Genomic DNA, 20557 nt, shown 5'->3' with positions numbered 1-20557 from the left:
AGCACACAGGTGAAATGGGTCATACGGCCAAGTTCAGAGCCCTGCTGTATGCCTGTAAGGTCTTGGGCCAGGCAAAACTCAATTGTATCATATATAACTAGTTCCCATATGTATGAGGAACCTGGTTCTGGCCTGGCCCAGAATCATTTTATGTGTCAAATCTAACTGCAAACATGGCATATTGGGTAGTTAAGCACACAGGTGAAATGGTTCACAGGGCCAAGTTCAGAGGCCTGCTGTATGCCTGTAATGTCTTGGGCCAGGAAAAACTCAATTGAATCATACACAACTACTTCCTATATGTATGAGGAACCTGATTTTAGCCTGGCCCAGAATCATTTTAGGCCTCAAACCTAACTGGAAACATGACATATTGAGTAGTTAAGCGCACAGGTGAAATAGTTCAGAGGGGCAATTTCAGAGGCCTGCTGTATGCCTGTTATGTCTTGGGCCAGGCATAACTCAATTGTATCATACACAAGTAGTTCCTATATGTATGAGTAACCTGTTTTTGGCCTGGCCCAGAATCATTTTATGCCTCAAATCTAACTGGAAACATGACATATTGAGTAGTTAAGCACACAGGTGAAATGGTTCACAGGTTCAAGTTCAGAGGCCTGCTGTATGCCTGTAATGTCTTGGGCCAGGCAAAACTCAATTGTATCATATATAACTAGTTCCTATATGTATGAGGAACCTGGTTCTGGCCTGGCCCAGAATCATTTTATGTGTCAAATCTAACTGCAAACATGGCATATTGAGTAGTTAAGCGCACAGGTGAAATGGTTCAGAGGGCCAAGTTCAGAGGCCTGCTGTATGCCTGTAATGTCTTGGGCCAGGCAAAACTCAATTGAATCATACACAACTACTTCCTATATGTATGAGGAACCTGATTTTAGCCTGGCCCAGAATCATTTTATGCCTCAAATCTAACTGGAAACATGACATATTGAGTAGTTAAGCACACAGGTGAAATGGGTCATACGGCCAAGTTCAGAGCCCTGCTGTATGCCTGTAAGGTCTTGGGCCAGGCAAAACTCAATTGTATCATATATAACTAGTTCCTATATGTATGAGGAACCTGGTTCTGGCCTGGCCCAGAATCATTTTATGTGTCAAATCTAACTGCAAACATGGCATATTGGGTAGTTAAGCACACAGGTGAAATGGTTCACAGGGCCAAGTTCAGAGGCCTGCTGTATGCCTGTAATGTCTTGGGCCAGGAAAAACTCAATTGAATCATACACAACTACTTCCTATATGTATGAGGAACCTGATTTTAGCCTGGCCCAGAATCATTTTAGGCCTCAAATCTAACTGGAAACATGACATATTGAGTAGTTAAGCACACAGGTGAAATGGGTCATACGGCCAAGTTCCGAGGCCTGCTGTATGCCTGTAATGTCTTGGGCCAGGCATAACTCAATTGTATCATACACAAGTAGTTCCTATATGTATGAGTAACTACTTGTGTATGATTCAATTGAGTTTTGCCTGACCCAAGACCTTACAGGCATACAGCAGGGCTCTGAACTTGGCCGTATGACCCATTTCACCTGTGTGCTTAACTACTCAATATGTCATGTTTCCAGTTAGATTTGAGGCATAAAATGATTCTGGGCCAGGCTAAAATCAGGTTCCTCATACATATAGGAAGTAGTTGTGTATGATTCAATTGAGTTTTGCCTGGCCCAAGACCTTACAGGCATACAGCAGGCCTCTGAACTTGCCCCTCTGAACCATTTCACCTGTGCGCTTAACTACTCAATATGCCATGTTTGCAGTTAGATTTGACACATACAATGATTCTGGGCCAGGCCAGAACCAGGTTTCTCATACATATAGGAACTAGTTATATATGATACAATTGAGTTTTGCCTGGCCCAAGACATTACAGGCATACAGCAGGCCTCTGAACTTGAACCTGTGAACCATTTCACCTGTGTGCTTAACTACTCAATATGTCATGTTTCCAGTTAGATTTGAGGCATAAAATGATTCTGGGCCAGGCCAAAAACAGGTTACTCATACATATAGGAACTACTTGTGTATGATACAATTGAGTTTTGCCTGGCCCAAGACATAACAGGCATACAGCAGGCCTCTGAAATTGCCCCTCTGAACTATTTCACCTGTGCGCTTTACTCAATATGCCGTGTTTCCAGTTAGATTTGAGGGCTAAAATGATTCTGGGCCAGGCCAAAACCAGGTTCCTCATACATATAGGAACAAGTTATGTATGATACAATTGAGTTATGCCTGGCCCAAGACATTACAGGCATACAGCAGGCCTCGGAACTTGGCCGTATGACCCATTTCAGCTGTGTGCTTAACTACTCAATATGTCATGTTTCCAGTTAGATTTGAGGCATAAAATGATTCTGGGCCAGGCTAAAATCAGGTTCCTCATACATATAGGAAGTAGTTGTGTATGATTCAATTGAGTTTTGCCTGGCCCAAGACATTACAGGCATACAGCAGGCCTCTGAACTTGGCCCTGTGAACCATTTCACCTGTGTGCTTAACTACCCAATATGCCATGTTTGCAGTTAGATTTGACACATAAAATGATTCTGGGCCAGGCCAGAACCAGGTTTCTCATACATATAGGAACTAGTTATATATGATACAATTGAGTTTTGCCTGGCCCAAGACATTACAGGCATACAGCAGGCCTCTGAACTTGAACCTGTGAACCATTTCACCTGTGTGCTTAACTACTCAATATGTCATGTTTCCAGTTAGATTTGAGGCATAAAATGATTCTGGGCCAGGCCAAAAACAGGTTTCTCTTACATATAGGAACTAGTTATGTATGATTCAAGTGAGTTTTGCCTGGCCCAAGACATTACAGGCATACAGCAGGCCTCTGAACTTGCCCCTCTGATCCATTGCACCTGTGCACTTAACTACTCAATATGCCATGTTTCCAGTTAGATTTGAGGCATAAAATGATTCTGGGCCAGGCCAAAACCAGGTTGCTCATACATATAGGAACTAGTTATGTATGATGCATGTGTTATTTGTCTGGCCCGACGCCTTATAGGCATACAGCACACCTCTGAAATTGCCCCTCTGAACCATTTCAGTGCGCTCTCTGTGCACTTAACTACTCAATATGCCGTGTTTCCAGTTAGATTTAAGGTATAAAATAATGTTGGATCAGGCTAAAATCAGGTTCCTCTCTTAGGAAGTGACCTGTTCTTCATGATGCATTTGTTATTTCTCTGGCCCACCATCAATAAGGCTTTCAATAATCCTCTGAAACTGCCCCTTTAATATGCGTTCACCTATATGCCCACTGCTCAATACGCCATGTTGTGTGCTGGTATTTCTTCTTCCGATTATTTGTGTTCTAGAACAGCATTTCTGTGTTTTTAGTTTTCAAATTTAAGAATATATTTCCTTACGTTAGAAATTTTGACGAATTCAATCATCATGTACAAACTGCATACAATTGAAACGACTTGAAATAGAAACCATTTTACAAATGAAATGATTTCATTATATTTTTATTTTTTACATTCACAAAATCAGTATGGGAAACAATAACCTCTTAAATGTCTGCTCCTTCGCTCGTTTAATGTAACGTTTAATCTATCGCTTTTAAACAAAGTGCGCAGCAAACACGCATCGTGAACATAACCTCTTTGAATAAGTAACTAACTTCAGCCGCCGAATACGGAGCTGCGAATAAGTAACCAAACGAATCTCAAACTGCGAATAAGTAACCAACTTCAGCCTCGTTATTGTGCTTTTGTTCCTCAAAAGAAATTTAACACGAATCCTGTGACTCATTATTTTTTTCTTGGTAAATGCACCTTACGGTACGTAAAGAAATATTTATTAATAATTTTCCAGAAGTGATTTTCCCCCCATTTAAATGTATATAGTGTATAGTGTATGTTTACGTTATGTTCTGCTTCTAATCTGAAGTTTGTAAATACCTTTGTTCGGAAAAAAATGAACTGCTTACACAGAACTGAATAAAATACCAGCCTGAAGGAGAGACGTGTGGGTCTCTTGTTATTAAGTAAGTCTTTAATTGAAATTAAAGTATTAATATATGAATGTGTTTACTCCTCTTTTGTCGTGTTATGCGATAACTACTGGTGAGCAGCTCTTTCTATAGTAGCTGCACTTCATCACGCGGCATGTCCGCCACCAATCGACGATCGACTAAAATGCCTAGCTGCTACATTCGTTATTAAATAACAGACCTGTGAAACTGAAGTGAAAGTAACATAACCTTGTATAACCTAGCTGTATTACGTGCTTTGAGGGTGTATCTCGTCCTTCGGTGATTTCGGAAGTGGCATTAAGGGTTTGTGCCGTTTCTGTTCGTCTTGGTGATCGCAGCGTCGGTTAGTGTCTCCAGACGGAAGACTGCTGCACTGCACCTTGCTAAAAGCGTTTGCGAGATTTTCTAGAAATGTTTGTTTTTGCTGATCTGTATATCGAAAGCTGAAATCAAGCGCTAAAAGCGAGTTTAACACAGTTAGAAAAGTCAACTCGTTGTGCTATAGGCGTCATGTTTTTGTTGCACCATCTATGTAGCTAAAAATACAGCCGCAGGTATCGGGTTGTGTTTGTCGGACTATTGAAGACTATAAGTGTTTTCGTAAACATCACATGGGTATCAGAGGTACTTTCTGTATTCTGGTTCCGACACGGTTGATAATGGGTCCCAGTTCTGCATGTTAATTTTTTCCAAATCCTGCAAAAAGAAAACGTTGTCACACAGCCAGCTGTATGTCAAATTATCCTTTGATCTGCTGCTAAATCATCGTGATGTAGCACAACTCATGAATTTGCATCTTGTTATCAGCAGTTGTCTAATGCTGTTACAATTTTGCAGTTTATTAGAGAGAAGCAGGTAGGAGTCAGACTAGGATGTTACATTTACGATAATTGTTTCATTTATTTCCAAAGGGCTTTTTTAACAAAATGTGAAAAGATGTGTGTAGGCCGGTTGTGTATTACTCTTGGCTATATTGCTTGTTAAGTCAGTTAGGCTCAGAAGAAGGTCATCTTAACGAACAGCTGACACTAACGCTTACTTTCAAACTCAACTGCGGACTCTGGGCACTGCGGCTGGACACTGGCTAATAATCCACCCATGTTTTCTTTAGGACAGAGAGACAGCATGTTGCCGGATCAGGATGGGCCAAGTGGCGGAGGGACCCAGGACAGCACGGGAGCGGGCGAAGACCCCTCCGTTTCTCTGTTCAGGGAGTACCTTCGTTTGAAGACCGTCCACCCGGAACCAGACTACGGTACCTGAAGTCTTTTTTAGACTGCGAACTGAATCATCACACAGACATTGGTCATTAAAGTACTTACTGTCCTTGAACCATTGCCTTTGGATCTTTGAATCCTTACACAGGATTATTTTTAGCTGTCACTGGTCACAGATAAATAAATAAATCTGTCACTGTCTAATCTATTTTAATCAATCACTAATGACCCTTATTAAGAGTCAAGCTGTTGGGGCAACACTTGTACTGTGCGTGAGCTTATTATTACTGTTCTCAGATAATGGTTTTCCTTAAATTGATCTCAATACATTTCCTTTCCTTTATATAACTAACTGACTAATGTAACAAAGATGACATTGTTTCAAATGAGGGTGATGTAATCACAGGACATGCTGAATGTTCTGGTAATTTAAGATGAGTTGGGCTTTGAGATAAGTTTTGTCATGTCAGCACTGTCTGAAATGGCCTTTGTACTGACTCTCGTTTAACACACCGCTAGTTTATGACATATTGTATGTGTGTGTTTGTGTTTGTGTAGATGCTGCTCTCATGTTCCTTGACAGGATATCTGTGGAACTTGGTTTGCCCATGAAGAAGGTGGAGGTACAGTGGCTCATTATCAGTAGGACAGGAAGGCTTTATTAATACGTGAGGAGAGTTTACTAGACAAGACAAGAATTTACTAGAACAAAAGAAATGGAATGGTCTTTACTTCGCTCCCCCACTCTCCTGTACACACTCTGTCTGTCTCTCTCTCTCCTGTCTTTCTCAGGTATGTCCTGGTAGAGTAGTGGCCATAATGTCATGGGCAGGCACAAATCCAGCTCTGAAATCCATCCTCCTCAACTCGCACACTGATGTAGTCCCTGTTTATGAGGTACTGGACAGCTGTAACACTGCATGTGCAAACATTGGCTCCAAATGCCCCAAACATAGTTCTTAGGCCTAAAGGCCCCAACCCTGGAAGACACTTTAAAAGCATGAACCTGATTGATGGATGGGGTAGTTATATAAAAGACAGATATGGTCATATGTTTCTTATTTTAGCCAATGTTGCCCAAACACCTGACTAAGAATGCAGTAGTGTGCTCAGATCGCATCAGCCTGCTACTATTGGTTCTTTTGTTCTAACTCTAGTTCAGGAGTGGCCAACCTGCGGCTCGTGAGCCGCATGCGGCTCTTTGCCTGGTTTCATGCGGCTCCCCAGCCGGTCCATGCTCTCACCTGCACAAATGGTCTGTGCCATGGCCCGGTTACCTCATCAGCTCTGAGGGCGACACACTGCTACATCTTCGTGGTGCGCGGTTTGTTTACAAGCCTAGCGAGCCGCTAACACTTTTAAAACCGGTGTAGTGGAAAACCCCCCCGTCAACAGTTTACATGTCCCTGTATGATGTGGCTCTTTGCCATAACACAGTAAAAAAAAAAGTGGCTCTTGGTCTCTGACGGGTTGGCCACCCCTGCTCCAGTTCCACCTGTAGCAGGTGTTTGGCAGGTGTTTAGGACTCTACAACTTGTGATTTTTTTGGTGTTTGAGAGCAAAAATGGTCGGTTGTTCCAAAGGCTGTACTTAAGCACATTTTTATACAGAGACTCTGACTTTGTTTCTCAAGTGTTTCTTGAGTCGGTTCCCGACTTCAAGGTCAGTCCCGGTGCGCCCTGCTGCATTTGACGGCTGTTCTCTGACCTGTCCTCACAGGAGTGCTGGAAGCACGATCCGTTTGCGGCCGTGAAGGATGCAGATGGGAACATCTACGGTCGAGGTTCTCAGGACATGAAATGTGTTGCCATCCAGTGAGTGATGCTTCATGCCCATATAATGAACAGGACCTTTATGTCAAATCCATTAAACTGTCTTGGCTTCTAATAATGCTAAATGACAAACGTGTTTTTGCACGTTTCCAGCTTGAAATTGCAAGGTAATTAATTACTAAGCAGAATCCACTGTGCTAGACCTGGAGAAACAGCACACACAGCTTCTTGAACTTGGAGTCGAAGGAGCTTCAAAAACGGTGTGTAGTGAAAAACATTCCCCCAATGTTTTTGTGTTGTGTTTTGACAGGTACATCGAAGCCATTCGCCGTTTAAAAGCTGCAGGGAAGACATTTGCACGCACCATTCACATAATGTTTGTCCCGGGTAAGAAACCATTTTATCTTTAGCATGTTTAAACAGGAGACCATATCGGCTTCCTCACATTGCATTTCACCAGCCCTCTGGGCCCCTTGACCTGTCCAGAATCCACTGTTCTCTCTACACATGATCATATATTATTGTATAGCATTTAAAGTAGAGTTTATAATAGTCTAATACACAGCAGGCTTTAACTATGTTGCTGGCAACATCTCAGTCTCCAGAAACAGCTGATGAGGACTGATGAGATAATTAAGGATCTAGATGAGTCCCAGTCTAAAGAGATTTACAGTGAAGAATCTCTCAACAGCATTTTATTCAGATTTAAGAAAAGTTTTTTATTTTTTGCGAAATGTTTGACCTACTGAGTTATCATGTACGTATTGCTCCATAGATACAAATAATTTTTAATATATTGGTGGTAGTCAAATGGTACCTCTGGCAAGTTTTTCTTATTTTCTTAAATTTCTATTATATATTAAGATCATGCAGTTGCTTCACATTATGTAGCAAGTGGTATGTTTTTTTTTATTTGAAATATAGTAAAAATCAAATTGTCTGCAATAAATAAATAGAAATAAATAGTTGATGCTGTAACAGGTGCATGGGTGCAACTGAAAACATTAATTCAGCATAGTACTCATAACCCAGCAAACAGGGCATGTGTTAAGAGGACACAGACTGTGTGTTAAGCGGGAGGAACAGGCGAGACTGGAATGACAGTATGGGGACATTAAGAGAACACAGGAATCAGGGTGGAGGTACTGAGTGGATCCGCCTCAGGACCTCAGTACTGCAGGAATCTTGTTTTTAGTCAGCTAAAACAGGAATTTCTCTCGCTCTCTCTCTCTCTCTCTCTCTCTCTCTCTCTCTCTCTCTATATATATATATATATATATATATATATATAGCCTATATATATATAACATACTATAAGCACTTTAATTATCAAAAAACACATATAAAATACATTTAATAAGGAAATGAAACAGAAATAATATACAGTAATAAAAAGTTCACATTACAACGTTTACGACACAAAAGGCGAAACAAGGCTTTATACAGTAAATGGGGGACGTGTCGTAACCACAAAACATTGAAACTCGGGACTGACGTAACCCGAGGACCTCCTGTGTATATATATAATATCTATTATATATATAATTCATTATATATCAATCAAATTTTATTTATATAGTGCTTTTTACAACAGTTGATGTCACAAAGCAGTTTTACAAGTGTCCGAGTCCAAGCCCCCTGTGAGCAAGCCAACGGTGACAGTGACAAGGACAAACTCCCTAAGAGCATGAGGAAGAAACCTTGAGAGGAGACTCATGGGGGGAACCCATCCTCCTCTGGCCGAAGCCGGCCACCATGACAACAATTTAAAGAGAGAAAAACAAAGAAAAGATCTGAGGGATAAATAAATTCCATCTTGGTGTGTATTTATAAACATGACTTCTTTATGTAATTTCTGTTCAGTCCTAAACGTCTTGATGGTTGGTAATGTTAGTCATTGCAGAGGAGAATTTGGGGTGGTGAGAGGGTCCAGGGTAGTGGGTTTATTCTTCATCCACACTGGTTAGTCAGGGCAATGGGTTGATCTTTCATCATATATGGTTAGGCAGGAGGTGGCTGGCCCAGAATTTATCTTGAGAAAGGTTCGTCTCTCCTCATCTCAGTGTTTCTCGGGTAGGCGGGCAGCCAAATGTGGAGAAAATAAAACAGGGAAAATTAGCTCTGTATGAGGTCATATACTGGACATTTCTGGAGTGTGGCAGCAACTCCGGCATGAATTATATTATAATTATATATATGTAATAATTAGTGGTAGAACTCGATAAAAATTTTTTTTTTATCGAATTAATTAGAAGCTTTGTAATTAATTAATTGAAATTAATCACATTTCAATATTTAACATGAGAAATATTAATTTAAGTTTGAATGATGAATGAATCAATGCACATAAGCATAAACATCTTGTTTATTTTTCCACCAGTCTACTACACAGACCAGATGAATACAGAATACAGAGCAAACAGATTTCAGAACACAGGAAATTCTGACCAAAAATGTTTAATTTTGGGAGTTTTGCTCAGGATATTGGAAGAATAAGAAATCAGAAGATGTTTTTTAATATAATTTTAGATGGTGGACTTTTTCTTTAATTTCGCAGTCTTCTGCCACAGCCATAAAGTCCTCTACACAGACATCTCCATAGTGCCTAGAAGTGTCTTCTGCATGCTCAAAGCAAATGACTGGATCTTCCATTCATCATCTATAATATGAGCTGTCGCACCAAGATAATTCTTGTTGCTAACAGAGGTCCAGTGATCCCCAGTCAGAGCCACATTTGTGGTGCTCTTCACAATAACCTGTTTTACTTTCCTTTCCTCATCATACAGCTGCTGGATTTTCTTCGACATTGTCTTTCTGGACGGTAGTTCGTAACTTGCATCAGTTGACGCAATGTGCAGCGCTTCTTGTAAGTCTTTATCTTCGACCACAGAGAGCGGTCTACAGTCCACAGCAATCCATCTCGCCAGTGAATTGGTCAATTTGTATGATGTGGACTTTGACATATTGTTTCTTAATTTGAACCCCGACATGTGGTCGAGTGTTGACTGGCGACACTGTTTGTTCGTACTAGGAATACATTTAGCAGCTAAGTGATCATTGACCTGCACATTAGCCCCAACATATTTTGCGTTGAGGTGGTAATGAAGGGTGGAAGTGCTCCTGTGATAAGCGAACTCCTTCCTACATAAGTGCAAATAACACTATTTTTGTTTGTACTTCCATCTGGAAGTTTCTTATATTAAAATTCCCATCCACCAACGTAGCCTCTTCAGTCATTGCCTCTTCAGGCACTGGGGTCTTGGGTTCAAGTCCCTATCTGAGTGGAGTTTTCATGTTCTCCCTGTGTTTGCGTGGGTTTCCTCCGGGATCTCCGGTTTCCTCCCACAGTCCAAAAAAAAAACATGGAGGTTAGGTAAATTGGCAGTCCCAAGTTTTCCCTGAGTGTGTGTCTGTGTCTCTCTCTCTGTTCAATAAAAACAAGTTGAGTCTGAGTGTCTGAGTGTGTGTGTTTGTATGCCCAGTGGTGGATAGTGCTCTGTCACTAGGGTCTGTCCTCTCTCCCCTTCCTGCACCCCATTCAGTCCCCCAGGGGGCTGTGGATCCCGGTAGAGAGTACGCTGTGCGCAATTGGCTGCCGCTTCTCGCCGGTGTGTGATTGGTTGTCTGAGATTTGTAGCTGTGTAATCAATTGTAAAGCGCCTTGGGTATCCTGAAAGGCGCTATATAAATTGAAACATTCATTCATTCATTCATTCATTCATTCATAACGTCTATTTTTTGGCTATGTAACCTACAATGTGCTTGTTGGCTCTTATTCAAGTCTTTCTAATCTAGTTTTTTGTTATTAGCAAGACTTAAGAGATCTGGCACAACATTGTGGAAGCACTGGCAGTGATAAAACTCCTTTAGTCCAAAATTACTTTTATTATTTGTTGCTCTATTATAATACCTGTCCTGTTTGTCCGATCAGGCTGGTTGGTGTGTATCACATGTTATGGGCAGGTTTCTGTGTGTCAGTTGGATGACACATATATATGGCTCACATCAGTCAGTTTTTGCTTTCAGATGAAGAGGTCGGAGGTCATAAAGGAATGGAGACATTTATAAACCACCCTGAGTTTCAGAAGCTCAATGTTGGCTTTGCGCTGGATGAAGGTAAACATATTACCCCCCCTCCATAAACAATCAATGGAATACACTGGTTTGGTGTTGGGCTTTGATGTTCACTAGAATGGTTGAAGTGAATGGCATTAGTACGTGGCTGTAGTGAATGGCGTTGGTGCAGGGCTGTAGTGAATGGCTATAGTGAATGGTGGTAGTGCAAGGTTGTAGTGCAGGGCTGTAGTGAATGGCTGAGGTGCAGGGCTGTAGTGCGAGGCTGTAGTGTGGAGCTGTATTGTAGGGCTGTATTGTATGGCTGTAGTGTAGGGCTGTAGTGAATGGCTGTATTGAATGGCATTAGTGCTGGGCTGAAGTGAATGGCTGTAGTGTAGGGCTTTAGTGAATGGCATTAGTGCTGGGCTGTAGTGAACGGCTGTAGCGCAGGGCTGCAGTGAATGGCTGAGGTGCGGGGCTGTAGCGTGGGGCTGTAGTGCGAGGCTGTAGTGAATGGCTGACATGCGGGGCTGTAGTGCAGGGCTGTAATGTAGGGCTGTAGTGAATGGCATTAGTACTAGGCTGTAGTGAATGGTTGTAGTGTAGGGTTTTAGTGAATGGCTGTAGTGTGGAGCTGTAGTGTAGGGCTGTAGTGAATGGCATTAGTGCTAGGCTATAGTGAATGGCTGTAGTGTAGGGCTTTAGTGAATGGCATTAGTGCTGGGCTGTAGTGAACGGCTGTAGCGCAGGGCTGCAGTGAATGGCTGAGGTGCGGGGCTGTAGCGTGGGGCTGTAGTGCGAGGCTGTAGTGAATGGCTGACATGCGGGGCTGTAGTGCAGGGCTGTAATGTAGGGCTGTAGTGAATGGCATTAGTACTAGGCTGTAGTGAATGGTTGTAGTGTAGGGTTTTAGTGAATGGCTGTAGTGTGGAGCTGTAGTGTAGGGCTGTAGTGAATGGCATTAGTGCTAGGCTATAGTGAATGGCTGTAGTGTAGGGTTTTAGTGAATGGCTGTAGTGAATGGCTGTAGTGTAGGGCTGTAGTGTAGGGCTGTAGTGTAGGGCTGTAGTGTAGGGCTGTAGTGTAGGGCTGTAGTGTAGGGCTGTAGTGTAGGGCTGTAGTGTAGGGCTTTAGTGTAGGGCTTTAGTGTAGGGCTTTAGTGTAGGGCTTTAGTGTAGGGCTTTAGTGTAGGGCTTTAGTGTAGGGCTTAAGTGAATGGCTGTAGTGTAGGGCTGTAGTGAATGGCGAGGACCCAGATCAGCTGCTTAGTCATAAACACATGGGCAGTCCACACAGTGGGCTTAGGGGTCAGGCAGGGACTGCACACTATGGTCCTACAGAGCACACATTGATTCAGCTCAGGGAGCAATTAAACATTAAACGCTTGGAGAGTGCTGGAGCATGGAACTCCGGCTACACACTGAGGCTGCAAGATTAAGGATGGTTCTTATGTTCATCAGTGAGTGGGGGGTGGGGGGGGGGGGGCGATGAAATGTTCATAAGTGTGTTCAGGAACAATACACCCCTTTAGGCTAGTCATGAGTTTGTAAAATGTGCACTCGTTGCAGGATTTATGCATTTGTTCTGACAGATCTTGCCAACCACAACCAACCACATCTGTGTGTGTGTGTGTGTGTGTGTGTGTGTGTGTGTGTGTGTGTGTGTGTGTGTGTGTGCACGTGTGGGTGTTCTGACAGGTCTTGCCAACCCTACGGAAACATTCACTGTGTTCTACGGAGAGAGAAACCCCTGGTGTATGTGTTTTAATCTCATTAAAAATTAGATCCTCTAGTCTAATGTTTAATCTGTCCACACTGCTTGTGTTAATCAGCAATAAATGAGTGAACCTGTAGTGAACCTGTGTGTTTTTTCATAATCTTGTATTCAGTATGTCCTGTCATGCAGTGCTGTTTTTCTCCTGTAGGGGTCACCATTCGCTGTCCGGGTAGTCCGGGGCATGGCTCCAGGTTTGTTGAGAACACAGCTGCAGAAAAGCTGGTGAGTAACATTAGACTTTTACTGACAGCATGTCTGACAGCGTATCTGTCTCGATGGCTGGGTCGATCTGTCTGCTTGTCTTCATCTGTCTGTCCTCACACTCCTCTGCCCTGGTGGTCTAATCATCTGCTGTTTCCTTCTGATCTCTTTTCCAGCGCAGGGTCATCAACTCATTTCTGGACTTTAGGGAGAGAGAGAAACAGCGGTGGGAGTGCTGACTGAATTAACTTGATTAATCATTCCGTTTGCTTTGCTCAAACTGAAAAGTCTTGTTTTCAGGTTTGACATGAGTGAGTGTTTCACGCTCGGTGATGTCACCACTGTTAACATGACGATGGTGAAAGGAGGCATGGCTTACAACGTAGTGCCTGCCGAGATGGATGTGAGCTTTGATTTAAGAATTCCACCCACTGTCAATCTACAGGTGTGTGTCACTCCTGAATAGTTCACAGTTTTCACTCTTGATTCCAACTCAAGCACGACTTGCTTATTGACTGGTGGTGTGTGTTAAATGGGAGGAGTCAGGCATGTTAAAGGTTAAGTCAGGGGAGAACATTCAGCACCATCTTGACAGCCCCAGATTAGCAGATTATCTGTGTTACTTTACCTGATTTAGCACCTGGGCTCTGGTATGTAACGGTGTCTCACCTCTATGGTGCTGGACTCTGGCTGTGGTCTAATCTAGCCATCTGTCTGAATCTGCAGGAGTTTGAAGAGCAGATCAAGGCCTGGTGTAGGGAAGCAGGAGAGGATGTCACCTATAACTTTGCACAGGTCTGTGCTCTGCTAACAGTGCCCACCTACCAGCGTCTGTTTCTTCTGATGTTAAGTGCGTCTTAAAGTGTGATCCCCGATAAGTTGCATACTGATTTAGCTTTTCCTCTTCCCTGCTAGAAATTTATGCACCAGAAGACCACATCCACCGAGGACAGCGACCCGTGGTGGAGAGCTTTTAGTTCTGCCTGCAAAGCCATGTAAGAAAGTCCCTCATTAACTTACTCGAACACTCTCACAGTGGAGACGAATAAAGACCACGTATAGCCACTGGCTTCTTTTAATAAGAAACGGGACCATTCTGCCTTAATGTAATGGTCACATGAACTCCCTGTGCTTCGGAGCTAAAAGACTGTCCGTCTCTCTTGAACAGGAGCATGACCCTGAAGAAGGAGATTTTCCCAGCGGCCACAGACAGCCGTTTCATCAGAGCTGTGAGAGTCTGCTGCTCTTAGCCTGAATCTTCTCATTACAAACTACTGACTGAGACATATGACAGAACCCAGAAGTATTTGTATTCCGTCTGATCTGGAAACTAGGCTTTCTGTGTGTGTGTGTGTGTGTGTGTGTGTGTGTGTGCACACGCGCATGCGGTTGTGGTCTTCAAGACACGTGCACATGCTTATCCAGATACTACAATAAAATTTGAGGTAGTGGTGTGGCGATGCAGTAATTGATTAAATTGTTTGATTAACTGCAGTGTGAACGTAAACATATTCTCAAGTGTAGATTAATGAAAATGTAAATATGTAATGAGGATGGTACATGACATGGCCCTTGGCTCACTTCCTGTGTGTGATTGTAGATGGGCCTGCCAGCGATTGGCTTCTCCCCAATGAACCACACCCCCATCCTGCTGCACGACCACAACGAGTTCCTCAACGAGCAGGTGTTCCTGCGAGGCATCCAGGTGTATGAGAGACTGGTGTCCGCTCTCGCCAGCGTCCCTGCCCTGACCAACGAGGCCTAGATGGGCACGCCTACACCCTCACATACCCACGAGTACACCCATGTTTCGCCCTGCATGTCTCTCTGGATCTTTGTGGATCTCTCTGGATCTTTGTGGATCTCTCTCTTTCTGTAGTCCCTCTCCCCGCCCATCTGTACTTCTGCAATAGCTTCCTCTCTCCTTCTTCATATCCAGTCATGTGTCTCTTTACCATTTGTCTTTAGCAAAAAGTCTCTCTCCACACTCCAGTGTTTTGCACTTTAAAAAGTGTCTATTCCTTCCATGCAAGCTTGGAAATCATCTCAACACCAAAGAAGTGCAGGAACTCACCCAATGACTTCAGCTCGGTGTATGTGCACTTATGGAGCAGTAACTCAGGACTTTAATTTTTAAATCATCAAATAACCTCGATGCACCCAAAGCTTGATGTGACTTCAGCACTGTATGTGCACGTTGAAATGTCATATGCTATTTTAGTCATAATTATTTTAGTTAAAAAAATTAATTTCGTCTAACATTGTCGTTTTTAAATGTTTTTAAATGTAAAAGACAAAATTTTCAAAAATGTGTTGGGGCGATCATAAAACTACGATCTGCATTTGCAAGGGTATCCGTGATGGCGAAGGCTGCTAACCTTCATAAGAGGAAACGTAACACTGTGCATTGTAAACATCGCCTTTATCTGTCTTTATGATTTTGCCAACTTATGTTTACGATCACTTATAATATGTTTGATATTGACATGAAAATGTACTTTATAATACATTTATATGTTGATTTTTATGACAAGATGTCATAGGATTGATTTGTATACATATTTTACTTAATTAAATAGTTTTAATGTTTTGGATGGTGCTGGTCCAGAAATGGATGTTTTTTCCTGTTAAATTGTACTGTGAAATGTGGAAATACAATAACCACCACTATTCCCACTAATAACAATACAACAATATTACCACTAGGGGTCAGGCGTATCCTCCAAGATTAAATCTCACATACATAATATTGCCAGAAGTATTCACTCACCCATCCAAATAATTGGAATCAGGTGTTCCAACCACATCCATGGCCACAGGTGTTTAAAATTTAGCACCTAGGCATGCAGACAAACATTTGTGAAGGAATGAGTCGCTCTCAGGAGCTCAATGAATTCCAGCATGGAACTGTGATATGATGCCACCTGTGCAACAAATTCAGTGGAATTTCCTCGCTCCTAGATATTCCACAGTCAACTGTCAGCTGCATTATAAGAAAATGGAAGTGTTTGGGAACGACAACAACTGAGCCACGAAGTGGTAGGCCAGCTGTATTGATGGAGCGGGGTCAGCGGATGCTGAATCACACTGCCATTGGACTCTAGAGCAGTGAAGGTGTGTTCTCTGTGACGAATCACGCTTCTCCATCTGGCATTCTGATAGATGAGTCTGGGTTTGGCGGTTGCCAGGAGAACAGTACTTGTCTGGCTGCATTTTGCCAAGTGTAAAGTTTGGTGGAGGGGGGATTATGGTGGGGTTGTTTTTCAGGAGCCGGGCTTGGCCCCTTAGATCCAGTGAAAGGAACTCTGAATGCTTCAGCATATCATGACATTTTGTATAATTCCATGCTACCAACTTTGTGGGAACAATTTGGAGCTGGCCCCTTCCTCTTCCAACACGACAGCAAGGTCTATAAAGACATGGATGGCAGAGTCTGGTGTGAATAAACTTGACTGGCCTGCACAGAGTCTTGACCTCAACCCGATTGAACACCTTTGGCCAGGCCTTCTTGTCCAACATCAGTATGTGACCTCACAAATGTGCTTCTGGAAGGATGGTCAAAATCCCCATAAACACACTCCTAAACCTTGTGGACAGCCTTCCCAGAAAAGTTGAAGCTGTCCTAGCTGCAAAGGATGAACCAACATCATATTGAACCCTATGGATTAGGAATGGGATGTCACTTAAGCTTATATGTGAGTCAAAGAAGGTGAGAAAATACTTTTGGCCATATACAGTAATTTACAAGTCTATGTCCTGCATCTGAAATTATAATAAGCCTAATGAATATGACTATAAATTAATATGGATCTATGACCAAATGCTGTATGTAAACTTTTGATTGAGAATTCTGACCTGGGTAAGGTCAGTTTTTGCTCTTAATATAGTAATGGCCAGAGCTATATATGATCATAAAGTTTTTTAAGTACAGTCATTTTTTCTAGAAGCATTTTCTATTCTGTTATGAGTTTATGTAGAGATTGTAGTCTTGAAAAGCAAGGCACCTATGATCTCCTGTTGTTAAGTATTAACAAACCTGAACCTGAGAACAGCAGATTTCCTTATCCTTTGTTACCCAACATGTAGAGACTGATCTCGGATCTGTTTCCTCTGTATGTTTATTAGATTGAGGCAGGTGACGCCTGATTCTGCATCAGCATAATGAGCCCACCTCGTAGTAGCTCAGCCCTGGAGTCATCAACCTACCTTACTTTGATTGTTAGCTTGTTCTCATGCCCTTCATGAACAGACAGGAAGGAGAAGCTGTAAGAGTTTCCTCACACCACTGCCACAGTCTGCTCTTTATCTCACAAAATTATATGTTTACAAAAAAGAAGCTCGCTGAATATCCTGAAACCTTCTATATGTGAATTCAGTGAACAGATCTCAGAACATAAATAGTTTATTCTCTCTCTCTCTCTCTCTCTCTCTCTCTCTCTCTCTCTCTCTCTCTCTCTCTCTCTGTGTGTGTGTGTGTGTGTGTGTGTGTGTGTGTGTGTGTGTGTAACGCGGCGGGTATGGTGACGTAACCACCGCGTGAATATACTGAGAGGCGGACCCAAGTGCCGGCTCGGTCTGGCACAATAATATGCGAGAGTTGTAAATGTGGAGTTAATGCATACACACACAGTGTGGCAAAAACACCAACACAAAACGACGTGGAAAAAACTCGTCACGTAAAACCGAAATAAGAACACCAGGAGAAGACTCTGGCTACTGGCAAAAATGCCGCAACAAAACAAAACCTTCCCAAAATAAATGAATAACGGATAGGAAGAGAAACAGATGGAGGAAAACTTGAGATTGGCTAGAAAGCAGCGCAGGAGACAGAGACTCGAATAAGTGAAAGACAAGCAAGAGAGAGAAAGGTGGCGAGACACCTTGCAACTTTGAGAAATGCAACTTTGGGGAATGAAGGAGCAGGCTGATAGCATGACGGCATAACCAAAACGAATCAGCAATGATCCGTCTCCAAAAGCTTCCTTAAAAAGCCATGGCAACAGGTGAGACGGATCATTGCTGATTGCGTGGATGTAGTCTAGGGCTGACTCGGGTGCCCCTAGTGGAGGTAGATGGTGTGGAATCCGAGCCAGCCCTGACAGAGCCCCCCCCTCTAGGCCCGAGACCCCACGGGCCTAGAGCGACTGCCCTGTCACGACGGAAGTTGCGTATAAGAGAACGGTCGACAATGCGAGAGGCGGGGACCCAGGAACGTTCCTCGGGACCGTAACCCGCCCAGTCAACGAGGTATTGGTCCCGACCACGAACATGGCGGTGGTCCAACAACCAGGTAACCGTGTACACCGTGCCACCGTCAACCATTCGGGGAGGCGGCGGGGCCGGAGCACGGGGCATGTGACACAAAACCGGGCGGAGACGCGAGACGTGGAACACCGGATGGACACGCAAGGAAGGAGGAAGCAGCAGCCGGTAGGAAACGTGGTTGATCCGCCTATCCACCTTGAAGGGACCCAAGTACCGAGGGGCCAACTTCTTGGTCCCGCCACAGACCGGCAGATCCTTGGCGGAAAGCCAGACTCGTTGCCCGGGGCGGAAAGACAAGGCCGGAAGACGGTGCTTGTCAGCACTGCGACGGTAACCGGCCGAGGCAGACAAAAGGGCCTTACGCCATGCCAACCGGCACCGCCGCACCAAGGCACGAGCTCCTGGAACTGCCACCTCCTCTTCCTGGTCGGCAAACATAGGAGGGGCATAGCCATAAAGGCACTCAAAGGGTGACATCCCTAGAGCGGAGTGCCACAAGGTATTGTGGGCATACTCAGCCCAGAGGAGTTGGTCAGCCCAGGAGGAGGGATTGGTGGAGGCCAGACACCGAAGCGTCTGCTCCAAGTCCTGGTTAGTTCGCTCGGTTTGACCGTTGGTCTGGGGATGAAAGCCCGAGGATAGACTGGCCTTGGCTCCCAGGAGACCCAGGAAGGCCCCCCAAAAGCGGCAAGGCCAAAAACCTGGCGGACTTAGAGAACCGGTCAACAATAACCAATATAGTGGTGTTGCCACGAGAGGGAGGTAAGCCCGTCACAAAGTCCAGGGCAACGTGCGTCCATGGTCTGGACGGGATAGGAAGTGGACGCAACAACCCAGCGGGTTTAGAATGGGAGGCTTTGTTTTTTGCACATGTCTCACAAGCAGCAACAAACCTGCCCACCTCCTGGTCCATCCCAGGCCACCAAAATCTCCTTTTCAGGAGCTCGAGAGTACGACGGACTCCGGGATGGGCTGCGAAAGGTGAGTCATGCCCCAAACTCATAACTTTCTTCCTTAAATTAGGATGAACATATAAGCGACCAGGGGGAGTCCCGCTAGGCCCAGGATTGCCCGTAAGAGCTTGCTTAACCTCGGTTTCGATACCCCATTGTATGGGTGCTACAATCTTGGAAGCCGGTATTACCGTACCAGGTTCTGAGATGTTGGCAGGTGGTTCCCACTGACTGGAGAGGGCATCTGGCTTTACATTCTTGGTGCCAGGTCTGTACGAGAGTGTAAAATCAAACCATCCAAAGAATAAGGACCATCTAGCCTGCCTGGGGTTAAGTCGTTTAGCCTGCTGGAGGTAGGCTAAGTTCTTGTGGTCCGTCCACACGAGGAACGGATGTTTAGCCCCCTCCAGCCAGTGCCTCCATTCCTCTAGTGCCAGCTTGACAGCCAGCAGCTCTTTGTCCCCCACGTCGTAATTGCGCTCGGCGGGTGTCATGCGGTGAGAGAAGTAGGCACAAGGATGGAGTTTCTGACGAGTGCCTGTTCTCTGAGAGAGCACGGCGCCCACTCCGTAATCGGAGGCATCGACCTCGACGATGAATGGGAGGTCAGGGTCAGGCATGCACAAAACGGGTTCAGATGTGAACTGTTTTTTGAGTTTGTCAAAGGCTTGCTGGGCCTCAGGAGACCAGACAAAAGGACCGGGAATTTTCCTAGTGAGAGCCATAAGGGGGGCTGCCAGGGTGCTGAACCCTTTAATGAAGCGCCGGTAAAAATTAGCAAACCCCAGGAAGCGTTGAACTAAACGAAGTGAGGTAGGAGTCGGCCATTGAGCCACGGCCCGGATCTTAGAGGGATCCATGGCCAAGGTATTCTGAGCTATACGATACCCCAAAAATCCTACTTCCTGGACGTGGAAGAGGGACTTCTCCAGCTTTATGTAGAGGTGGTTTTCCAATAGGAGCTGGAGTACCCGTCTTACATGTGTAACATGTTCTGCTACGGTACGGCTATAAATGAGGATGTCGTCCAAGTAAACAAAAGCATACCTGTCTAACGTTTCTCTCAAAACCTCATTAATAAAACGTTGGAACACTGCCGGGGCATTCATGAGGCCGAACGGCATAACCAGATACTCATAGTGACCCGAAGGTGTGATGAAGGCGGTCTTCCACTCAATCACCCTCACGGACTCTAACCAGGTTAGAGATAGTGGCCTGTTGGAGTGCCTCAAAAGCAGAGGCCATGAGGGGTAGAGGATGACGATACTTAACAGTTACTTTATTGAGCCCTCGGTA

At 44.1% G+C, this 20557-nt stretch overlaps 1 protein-coding gene across 4 annotated transcripts; it reads left to right on the top strand.

Annotated features, from left to right (window-relative positions):
• The first annotated feature begins 3694 nt into the window (after window positions 1-3694).
• Window positions 3695-15637, top strand: LOC143512258 (aminoacylase-1-like). 4 transcript variants are annotated; one of them, XM_077002380.1, is made up of 15 exons: window positions 3695-3827; window positions 5133-5276; window positions 5797-5861; window positions 6031-6135; window positions 6958-7052; window positions 7321-7397; window positions 11037-11126; window positions 12764-12820; window positions 12991-13064; window positions 13220-13269; window positions 13344-13488; window positions 13770-13838; window positions 13959-14038; window positions 14212-14272; window positions 14644-15637. In XM_077002380.1, the coding sequence occupies exons 2-15, from the start codon at window positions 5147-5149 to the stop codon at window positions 14806-14808; spliced, it is 1263 nt and encodes a 420-aa protein (XP_076858495.1). In that variant the 5' UTR covers window positions 3695-3827; window positions 5133-5146; the 3' UTR covers window positions 14809-15637. The 4 variants fall into 4 exon arrangements, with proteins under 4 accessions (XP_076858495.1, XP_076858485.1, XP_076858475.1 ...); XM_077002370.1 differs by lacking the exon at window positions 3695-3827 and adding an exon at window positions 4153-4324; XM_077002360.1 differs by lacking the exon at window positions 3695-3827 and adding an exon at window positions 4153-4364.
• The last annotated feature ends 4920 nt before the right edge of the window (window positions 15638-20557 follow it).

The sequence above is a fragment of the Brachyhypopomus gauderio genome, chromosome 1 (assembly GCF_052324685.1).
Source record: "Brachyhypopomus gauderio isolate BG-103 chromosome 1, BGAUD_0.2, whole genome shotgun sequence".
Classification (NCBI taxonomy): Eukaryota; Metazoa; Chordata; class Actinopteri; order Gymnotiformes; family Hypopomidae; genus Brachyhypopomus; species Brachyhypopomus gauderio.
Note: the sequence above shows the minus strand (reverse complement) of the source record. Positions and strands in the feature narration are given on the sequence as shown.